The sequence below is a fragment of the Sardina pilchardus genome, chromosome 13 (genome assembly GCF_963854185.1).
Source record: "Sardina pilchardus chromosome 13, fSarPil1.1, whole genome shotgun sequence".
Classification (NCBI taxonomy): domain Eukaryota; kingdom Metazoa; phylum Chordata; class Actinopteri; order Clupeiformes; family Clupeidae; genus Sardina; species Sardina pilchardus.
In genome coordinates this window covers 27,871,741-27,882,655 of record NC_085006.1, presented here as the reverse complement: position 1 = coordinate 27,882,655, position 10,915 = coordinate 27,871,741, and the positions used below count along the sequence as shown (strand labels likewise).

Sequence of the window (10,915 nt, the reverse complement as noted above, 5' to 3'; positions counted from 1 at the left end):
CATTACACATGAAAGACCGAGTGTCGAGTGATTGTGAAATAAGAGACTCTCTCTTTTTGTGTCTGAATGCCTCAGTGCTCCAATGATTCCGTGCTGGGAGCATCCTTCCACCCCATGGATGCCAGCCTGATCGTCACCTGCGGGAAATCCCACATCAACATCTGGACCATGGAGGGCAACACTCTGACCAAGAGGCAAGGCCTGTTTGAGGTACGCGTGCGAGTTGTCCCATGGTTCATGTAGCCAGATGTACAGTATATTGACATAATACTGCATATCTGCAGACAAGAGTGGTGAATGCCTCAGCTACGGCTACAAATTCAACGCTATGTTGAGGCCAGACACAGAAAAGTGTCAGCAGTTGCAGGCTCTTGCGCTTTCGTTGTCTTGTTCACAGATGCAGCATATTGTCTCCAGACTGTGTGCTTTCCTCACACTCACAAGTGCCAAACTCCCATCATCAGACTCTGTGGAGCTGTTAGCTCTCACGCTAAACCACCAGAGTCTTACAAACAGCTAGAGCGGAGAGAGACAGAGAAGAGAAGAGAGAAAAACAGAAAGAAAGTGAGAGAGAAAGAGAGAGAGGATAAGAACAAAAGACAGAAAGAGAGAGAAAGAGAAAGAGAGAGAGTGAGAGAGAGAAGAGAGAGAGAGAGAGAGAGAGAGAGAGAAGAGAAGAGAGAAAGAGCAATGGCAAACACTTAGCAGCTGATTTTTGTGTTCATTAACACCTCTTTAAGCGAGGAGCAGTGATTTGGGTAATCAGCTGCGTTGGGATGGAGCAAAACAGAAACATGTGCAACCTGCAGTGGAGGCCTATAAAATATCAGCAGGTCAACAGATCGTTATCCAGCACTGTGGGGGGACGAGGCTGAACACATGCTCACACACCACACCGGCTTTATCCAGCTCGCACAGAGCCACTGGGGAAGTGCTAGCATGTCATTTCATAAATGTATTCCACATGTTGTTTTCTTCATGAATAATTGCACTGTAAACTGGGAAACATGAAATGTGTTCTTATAAACGATTATGTTTAATAACGTGACAACTGTGAATGTGTCCCCTTCAGAAACACGAGAAGCCCAAGTACGTGCTGTGCGTGGCTTTTGCTGAAAATGGAGACACCATCACCGGAGACTCGAGCGGCAACATCTACGTCTGGGCCAAAGGTCAGACTCACACCAGCCTTATGTTGACATGGAGACGGAGAGAGAACGTTATCCACAGTGCATATCGCAGGGAGAAAAAAAGCAACATTGAAAGTGTAAAGTGGCGCGTTAAGATGTGCTGAATATACAGTGTGTCCACTTCCATTAGGATTGGCACAGCTTCTGAGAGGCTCTCATCCTCTCCCTCTGAGTGGTTACAAATTGTAAACAATTCGTATCATGAAAAAAAAAAAAAAAAAAACTAGCTCAGTATTGTCTGGCTGATTAAACTGGATTAAACAAGCACATTGTGCTCATTACTAGTTACAGACTAGGGACACATTTTAGAGGCTGAAGATAATATCCTAACAGCTTGTTGCTGGAAACATGCTTTATACTGGGATATGACTGTGTTCCGGTGGTAACCGTAACCTTAAGGATTGTGCTTAGTTAGCGGGTAAGCATTGCACATTTGGATTCGCATGTGCAATGTTTGATTGGTGCATGTGTGTTTGATTGGCAGGTGGGAACAAGATCAGTCACGCTGTGTCGGGCGCCCATGAGGGTGGCATCTTCGCCCTGTGCGTGCTGAAGGACGGAACGCTGGTGTCGGGCGGAGGGAAAGACCGCCGGGTCGTCCACTGGGACCACGAGTACCATAAGCAGGCCGAGATCGAGGTGAGCGTCACACAGGAAAAAAAGGGGTGTCTAACAACAAGACAAAAACACTAAATCTGAGGTAAAGGGTACTCAAAACAAGTGAAATTGTCTGTCCATGCAGCAAAATAATTTCACTTGACAAGATTTCTTAATATAATTAAATCTAGATTTAAACATATAGTGTAAAGTTGAAGAAAAACTGTTGCTCTCAAAGACTGTCCACTTAATCAAGAGAGTCTGTGTACTTATGAAGGAATAGATTAAATAGACAGATATGGAAGGTTTGCAAAGTGATTTTTGTAGTATAGAAAAATGCACTATTTTATTTTGATACATGGCATGGCTAGGATATTTGATATTTTATTTTGAAATACATGTTGATGCATTTTTGTCCATCCCTGCTATTGGAGCACTTTGGGTTGCACTCTTGTGCATTAAAGATGCACTATATAAACACAAGGCTTCCTCCCTTCCTACCCTCCCTGTGCCGTACTGTAGGTGCCGGAGGCGTTTGGGCCTGTGCGCTCCCTGGCGGAGGGGAAGCAGGAGGAGCTGTTTGTGGGCACAACCCGTAACGCCATCCTGCAGGGCTCCCTCTCCGGGGCACTCTCGCCCATCGTACAGGTACGCCACCCCACCCCAGCCCAGCCCAGCCCAGCCCAGCCCAGCCCAGCCCACCCCACCCCAGCCCACCCCAGCCCAGCCCAGCCCAACCCAGCCCAGCCCAGCCCAGCCCAACCCAGCCCTGCCCTGCCACCCCTATGATAACCCTCCACTCTAAACCAGCTGCTTCATAGTGGAATCCAAGCGGTCTGGGCAGCTGATCCTGCTGCTGATTATGGTGATTACAGATTGGAATGTCTTGGAACTGTTGGATGTTCTAAACTCGTTTCCCTTTCTTCCCCCCTTTCCTCCCATGTTGACATGTTTCCTCCTGAACCTAATTTACTCCTCCTCCTTCACTTCCCTCTTCCTGCCTATTGCCTCTCCTCGCTTCCCTGCTCCTCATCCTCTCATTCCTCTTGCTCCTTCCCCTCCTTCTCCTCATCATCCTCCTCCTCCTCCTCCTCCCCTCCCTCATCCTCCTTCTCCTCACCATCCTCCTCCTCCTCCTCCTCCTCCTCCTCCTCCTCCTTCACTTCCCTCTTCCTGTCTATTGCCTCTCCTCGCTTCCCTGCTCCTCATCCTCTCATTCCTCTTGCTCCTCTCCTCCTCCTCCTCCTTCTTCTCCTTCACTCTTCTCCTCCTGTCTATTTTCTCTCCTCTCTTCCCTCTTCCTCCTCCTCCTCCTCCCTTCCCTCCTTCTCCTCATCCTCCTCCTCCCCTTCCTCTCTTCCCTCCTCCTCCTTCCCCTCCTCCTCCTCCTCCCCTTCCTCTCTTTCCTCCTCCTCCTCCTCCTCCCCTCCCTCCTCCTCCTTCTCCTCATCCTCCTCCTCCTCCTTCTCCTCCTCCTCCTCCTCCTTCCCCTCCTCCTCCTCCTCCCCTTCCTCTCTTTCCTCCTCCTCCTCCTCCTCCCCTCCCTCCTCCTCCTTCTCCTCATCATCCTCCTCCTCCTCCTTCTCCTCCCCTTCCTCTCTTCCCTCCTCCTCCTCCTCCTCCTCCTCGTCCTGTCTCAGGGCCACACTGATGAGCTGTGGGGTCTGGACGTGCATCCCAGCATGGAGCAGTTTGTGACCTGCGGCCAGGACAAGCAGGTCCACCTATGGGACACCACCTCCCACCAGCCGCTATGGAGCAAAGCCATCGAGGTTAGTTCATATGACACCCTAATACACCCTCTCACCAGCCCCTATGGAGCAAAGCCATCGAGGTTAGTTCATATTAACACCACCCACACCAGCATCTATGGAGCAAAGCCATCGAGGTTAGTTCATATCAATACACCACCCACACCAGCCTCTATGGAGCAAAGCCATCGCCATCGAGGTTAGTTCATATCAACACCACCTCCCACCAGCCCCTATGGAGCAAAGCCATCGAGGTTAGTTCATATTAACACCAGCCCCTATGGAGCAAGGCCATCGAGGTTAGTTCATGTCAATACACCACCAGCCCCTATGGAGCAAAGCCATCGAGGTTAGTTCATATTAACACCAGCCCCTATGGAGCAAAGCCATCGAGGTTAGTTCATGTCAATACACCACCAGCCCCTATGGAGCAAAGCCATCGAGGTTAGTTCATGTCAATACACCACCAGCCCCTATGGAGCAAAGCCATCGAGGTTAGTTCATATTAACACCACCTCCCACCATCCCCTATGGAGCAAAGCCATCGAGGTTAGTTCATATGAATACATTAATACTGCCACTGCACCCCAATACATCCAGCACATCCTCATACACCCTGACCACACTCCAGTCCGGTAATATATTGTATGTTATAGGGCTTTTTCCATTGCATGGTATCAGCTGGACTTGACTTGGCTCTACTTGACTCAACTCGATTTTGGTATCTGGTGTTCGTTTTCCACTGCAACAAAGTATCCCCAGAAGCTAGCCGATTATAGCAACACTGCAACCGCTATAGCAACACTGAAGAGAACAACTGTAATGTCATTAACGTCACCTTTTGGTATCGACTCATCTCACTTGGAACCTCAATGGAGGTGATACCAACAATAGTACCAGGTACCAGGCACCAGTTTTTGCTGATGGAAAACAAAAAAAAGTGAGTCGAGTCGAGTCGAGTCGAGTTGAGCTGATAGCATGCGGTGGAAAAGCCCCATTAGCTAATGTAGCGTCAGTGCCGTATTAACCACACTAGTGGTTCAGCAGTAATGTGCCAGCACTGCAGCAATTAATCAATGAATCGCTCTGTCGTCAACTATTCAATTAATCACTTTGTAAATGTTTTATTCACGATTATGTTGTTTTTGATGTATGATTTATTTTGATATATGGTATTTGTATATTTTTGTATTTTGATATATGGTATTTGATATATGTTATTTATATATTTTATAAAAGGTCTTAAAATGTTATTTTAGATCCTCTCGCAAATGCAAAATTGAATTACAATTAATTGTAAACTCTCTTCATTATTGATGTTTGAGACTAGAGGAGAGTGATGTTCTAGCATCTAGAACTTTCAAGCATCTCTGCTACTGGTCTTTAACATGGGATCAGACTGATCCTCTGGAACTCTGTTCTTTCCTCAGGATCCGGCTCGTTCTGCAGGGTTCCATCCCAGTGGTGCTGTGGTGGCTGTCGGAACCATGACTGGAAAGTTAGTCCATTTCTTTTCCAGTTCAGTCAAATCAGCTGCGTTCACCGATGAGTCTGTGATATAATACTTTTAATGTTGTCAACTCTGGGAACACATATCCTAGTGTAAAGCGTGTTTGCAACTACAGGCTGTTTGGATATTATATTCAGCCTTGTGTACCTAGTCTGTCACTAGTAATGAACACTGTTTTGTTTTTTTCACAATATGACATAAGTTTAAAATTTGTAGCAAACTGTTTCATGGACGGCCACAGTGAGGGCCATTGACTCACAGCAGACCATAATGATCAGAGGTGCCCTCTCATGTGCTCTTCCTGTGCTGCAGATGGGTGGTGCTGGACACTGAGACCAGAGACCTGGTGTCTGTGCACACTGATGGCAATGAGATCATCTCAAACGTCAAGTACTCACCAGGTACAGTATAGCTATAGGACCACGCTAATATTAGCACTAGCATTGCCTGTCACTACTAGAAACTCATGCGTGCTGCTTTTGTAATTGTTTATCATACACAGCATACCTCATTATCTCCTTTCAATCATACATCATTTTGGCATCACTTTTGTCTTATGAGTATGATTCTGTCTAAAGACAATTAAGTGATAATCATGAATAGAAGGCGTAGTTAAAATGATGCACAGTAAAGACTAGCGCTTTGAGTTAGCCAAATGAGCCATTAGCTCTATCTGCTGCTGAATGACTGAATGTGTTGTTGGTGTTAGACGGAGCGTACCTGGCGGTGGCGTCCCATGACAACTTTGTGTACATCTACTCTGTGACCGACAACGGCAGGAAGTACAGCCGTGTGGGGAAATGCACTGTGAGTAACCATAGAGATGGATATCTGAAGCTCTGTGGTGTTTTTTCACATGATTCAAAGGATGCTGAAACACTGTTATTGCCCCTTGGGGATTAATAACGTATACCTATCCTATCTATCTATCTATCTATCTATCTATCTATCTATTAATGGTTTCATAAGCTGTAATATGGGGCCTGCTGTGTTTACTGTGAGCGTTTCTGGGCCTACTGCGTTTACTGTAAGCGTTTCAAGGCTATTACATATCTTGAGCTGAACAGACCAACAGTCAGAGGAGTGGGGTGTGGGAGAGCACCATAGATAACAGGAGAAGACCTCTTCTCATGAGATGGTCAAGGGAGAGGGGGAGTGGGGTGTGGGAGAGCACCATAGATAACAGGAGAAGACCTCTTCTCATGAGATGGTCAAGGGAGAGGGGGAGTGGGGTGTGGGAGAGCACCATAGATAACAGGAGAAGACCTCTTCTCATGAGATGGTCAAGGGAGAGGAGGAGTGGGGTGTGGGAGAGCACCATAGATAACAGGAGAGGACCTCTTCTCATGAGATGGTCAAGGGAAGGGAGAGGGGATGTCATCAGCTGGTGGGGTCAGAGCGAGGACAAGTGCCAGGTGGACACTGCCGGCTGTGAAGTAAGTAAACAAGATAATAAAACCCTTCTTACACCCAGCTGGAAAGAACCTGAAAAACCCAAGGCTACACAGTTTTGCATACAGCTTATTGTTATGCATGATAGGAAGATGGTTTCCACCAATATAATTGACCCTGCTCGACACTGATTGGCTAATAGGTGTTTTTGGGGATGGCACTCTCGAGGGCCGAGGGGCATAAAAGATAGGCCACAGCCATCCATAGATCAGACCTCATTGGGGGCACCAGCTGATGGCAGCTCCGTCTCTAATTGGTGCCTCGTTTTATAGATGTCTATGCTACATTGAATGTGTGTTTGAGTATTTTCCGGTGTGTGTGTGTGTGTCTGTGTGTGTATTCCCTTGGTTGTGTGTGTGTGTGTGTGTGTGTGTGTGTCATGTCTGTGTGTCTGTGTTTGATCAACAGGGACACTCCAGCTTTGTGACCCATTTGGATTGGTCCGCCGACAGCCAGTATATTGTCACCAACTCAGGAGACTACGAGATCCTATTCTGTGAGTTTTATTTTCTTCTGTTGACATTTACAGACACACACACTCATACACACTCACATTCAATATCGCTCTCTTTCTCACACACACACACACACACACACACACACACACACACACTCATACACACTCACATTCAATATCACTCTCTTTCACATACACACACACGCACGCACGCACGCACACACGCACACACACACACACACACACACACACACACACACACACACACACACACACACACACACACTAATGCCACCTCCTGCCCACCCTCTGTCCCAGGGGAAGCGTCCAGTGGTAAACACATCACCAGCACCGATGTTGTACGCAACCTGGAGTGGGCCTCCTCCACCTGCGTGCTGGGCTTCAGCGTGTTCGGTGAGTCACCATGGAGACCGCCGAGAACACACACCTCCATGATGTGCAAATGACCGAGTCGGTGTGTGTTTGCCAGAGAAGTCAAAAGTCCAGTAAAAATCCTGTCATGTGTTGGTTCTACCTGTGCACGCAGCACATGGTGATTTCACTAATTAGATGATCATCCTGGCTTAAGAGTTGTGTTAATTAGAATCAAGTCATTGCGTAAGTGAATTCTTGGAACAGAAGTTTTACTTGCTGAAGCTGGACCATTACCATCAAGGTCTTTTTACACGTACCGTAATACTGAAGTAGAGTTCAGCATTAGGATCTGTGTCACTGAACACAAATCGAATCTGTTTTTTATGTCTTACTGTATCTTGAAGACAGAATTGTTGTGCCCAGAATAACATAAACATACAGTGTTAAGATGCATTTTAGCATGAGCAAACAATCATAAGTGACTGAATAAACCATCTGATCTGAGCACTGATAGGACATAGAGACAAGAAACAATGCCTGATATGTGACCATGCAAGGCCAAACCAGTCGCTTTGGTCAAATGTACAAAATGAAGTTATTGTGCTCACAAGAACCGGCATAAACTAAGCTTTCCAACGATATGTATATCGAGGGTATTGCGAAAACTATCGCTAAGATAATCGCATTCAAAGTTGCCATGGTTCTCCCGTCACAACATGCCAGAAGAAGAGAAAATCACCTTTTGAAGCGGCTTGGACGACGGGAATGACTGCTAATGTTTTGAATCTTCACCGGGTGTAAGAGTTAAAACGTATGTATTTCTGTGAAATTTGTTCTCAACATGAAAGTGTAGACTGTATACTGTGGAATTAAGCGAAAACATGAAATTCAACATTTCAGCCCGTACGTTTGTTTATCGTGGATTTTCTCAATATAACATCGAGCACAAAGCGACTGGTTTTGCCTAGCAGGGCCACATATGTGCCATGTGGAATTGTGGCTAAATCAGCTGTTGATTTTCTCAAGGGTCAGGTGTGCTCCTCGTTGACCACGCTGTAGTTCCTCTGTGTTCTCTCGGTTCTATGTTCTGCTTCACCACTCGGTTTACTGTGTGCTTGTTCCCCCGGCAGGCATCTGGCCGGACGGTGCTGACGGAACTGACCTCAACGCCGTGTGCCGGTCACACGATGGTGCTCTGCTGGCCTCCGCTGACGACTTCGGCAAAGTGCACTTGTTCTCCAGCCCCTGTTCCCAGCCCAGGGTGAGTATGGCCGCCGCATTGAAGTGCCTTCACACTGGAGATTATGTTTTCCGGTCGTCCGTTTCTTCGTCCGTCCGTCCCGACATCGTGAACATGATGTCTCGAGAACGCCTCAGGGCACATGCTTCAAATTTTGGGTGAATGTTCAATGGGACTCAAAGATGAACTGATTGTGTTTTGAAGGTCAAAGGCCAAAGTTCAAGGTCACCGTGACCACATATATGTCCCATTCTCTTGAATGCGATATCTCAAGAATGCCATGAGACGCGTTACATATCCCAATAACATGTAAACATTTTAGTCATCACCTTACCGCCGCAACACAGTAATTCAGATTTTTAATTTGGACAAAGCCCAACAAGTTTTAAATGATGTCATTCTTTCCTCCTCTGTTCTGTCCTTTCCTCTCCTCTCTTCCCTTCTGCTTTCTTCTCCTCCTCCTCCCCTCATCCTACTCTCTGCCTCCTCATCTCCTCACCTCTCCTCTGCCTCCTCCTCTCCTCTCCTCTCCCTCCTCCTCTCCTCTCCTCTCATCTCCTCTGCACTGATTTCCTCCACTCAGGCTCCCAGCCATCAGTACGGTGGCCACAGCAGCCACGTAACCAACGTTGCCTTTCTCCACGATGACAGTCACCTCATCTCTACAGGAGGGAAGGACACGAGTGTCCTGCAGTGGGTGTTAGCCTAGCCTAGCCTAGCCTAGCCTAATCCTAGCGCTAGCACTGGCATGGAAACCCCAGGGAAAACCTGAAGTAGAAATCTGCTGCATCTTCACTGTAGCCTCCTGCCCAGTAGAGGGCAGCACTGCTGTGCCTAACCCCTCCCCCATTCACCTGTTAGTCCTCCCAGCCGCCTGTGTAACTGTCTGTGTTCTGCCGAAGAGCCACCAGAGGGAGCACTGGATCAGGAAGAGAAGCATGTCCCACAAACTATTTAAAGGCTATTTAAAGAACATAAGGTTTTAATTGCTGATCGCTGTTGTGTTGCATTGGCCGATAGAGATATATGTGCAGTATGCAGTAATATCATAGAGTGACCATGGTATTATGGTATTTTAATATTCAGAAGTGATGAATGTAGTTGTGGCACCTTACTAGCATTCCATATAGCAGTTGAGCTTAAGCTGTGCTTTGCCTTTTTTGTTTTGTTAATAAAGTTTCTACTATGATCTGAGATGGTCTGTTCTGAGTGTTTTTGAAAGACCACACACTGACACAGTGCCTGCTAGTTTCTTAGTCAATCATGGGAAATATTTAATGTACTCCTGTAATCTCACCATGCCAGAGTCAACTATTTAAAGAATACTTTAGTCCAATAACTGTCATGTTGAGAACAAGAACAATGTGGATACACTGTACATCCTGAGATAGCAGTGGCCTATCGGATACATCCTGAGATATCAGAGGCAATCCCTGTGCTAGCCTTGCAATGTTAGAAAAGTTCACAAATAAGTTACAATAATAATATTAATAGTATTTCTTAAAGAGTACATAATATATCTTGTAACAGTATAAACAAGAAATAAATACTGGTGCCTGGAAATGATGTCTTTTGCAGCTTTTTCTCTACAGTCGTTGCTTTCTGTAAAAGTCATTAGCTGTTCTGGGAGCTGTAGGAAGCACCTGAGATCACACACACACACACACACACACACACACGGGGTCTCTGTGGAGAGCTGGCGGCTGGAGCCACTTGGCCCATATGGACGGAGGTTGGGCGTTCAGGAACCAGCGGCGCATGTGGACTGGACCTGGCTGGAGCGCTCCTCGGGGTCGCAGGTTTACTAGAGTTCAGCGCACAGCTGTGCCCGCTGCAGCGCTGCGCCAACCTGCCCCTCATTCCTCACAGCATCCGTCAGGAGCCCCAGCGCTGGGACTGCGCTAAGTCGGCTAAGTCTGTTGTGAGTGGGAACTGGGCTCGTGCAGCTGAATAGCTGTGGATAAGAGCAAATCCAACGTGTTCGCGTCTGCTAAGTCTGTTGTAAGCAGGAACTGGGCTCGTGTAGCTGAATAGCTGTGGGTCAGAGCAAACTGCCAATTATCTCAAACCGGTGAGCTCCTGTCCTGTAAATGTCCTGGAGATTCCGTCTATCTCTTCCTCCCTCTCTCTCTCTCTCTCTCTCTCTCTCTCTCTCTCTCTCTTTTGTAAAAAAATCATTGCATTCTGATTCTTAAGTGTGCCCACTGCCCAGGGCCTAATGTCAAAGTGACGTGTTTCCCTCTCTTGCTTTCTCTCCCTCGGACATGAGTCTCTTTTCACTGGCGTCATGTCAGTTTATAGTCAACAGACCTGGCTTCAGGCAAGAGGAAGGTCATCAGCTAA

General features: G+C 47.0%; 1 protein-coding gene across 4 annotated transcripts in view; it reads left to right on the top strand.

Annotated features, from left to right (window-relative positions):
• eml2 (EMAP like 2) overlaps positions 1-9,766 on the top strand; it is a 37,976-nt gene extending 28,210 nt beyond the window's left edge. For all 4 annotated transcript variants that reach the window (XM_062552518.1, XM_062552519.1, XM_062552520.1 and 1 more), the window contains 12 exons: positions 76-210; positions 1,073-1,172; positions 1,675-1,829; positions 2,310-2,435; positions 3,428-3,559; positions 4,969-5,036; positions 5,361-5,449; positions 5,758-5,855; positions 6,909-6,996; positions 7,276-7,371; positions 8,463-8,593; positions 9,156-9,766. In XM_062552518.1, coding sequence (XP_062408502.1) covers positions 76-210; positions 1,073-1,172; positions 1,675-1,829; positions 2,310-2,435; positions 3,428-3,559; positions 4,969-5,036; positions 5,361-5,449; positions 5,758-5,855; positions 6,909-6,996; positions 7,276-7,371; positions 8,463-8,593; positions 9,156-9,281 — 1,344 coding nt within the window. In that variant the 3' untranslated portion in view covers positions 9,282-9,766. The remainder of the gene's footprint in view (positions 1-75; positions 211-1,072; positions 1,173-1,674; positions 1,830-2,309; positions 2,436-3,427; positions 3,560-4,968; positions 5,037-5,360; positions 5,450-5,757; positions 5,856-6,908; positions 6,997-7,275; positions 7,372-8,462; positions 8,594-9,155) is intronic.
• Positions 9,767-10,915: the final 1,149 nt, after the last annotated feature.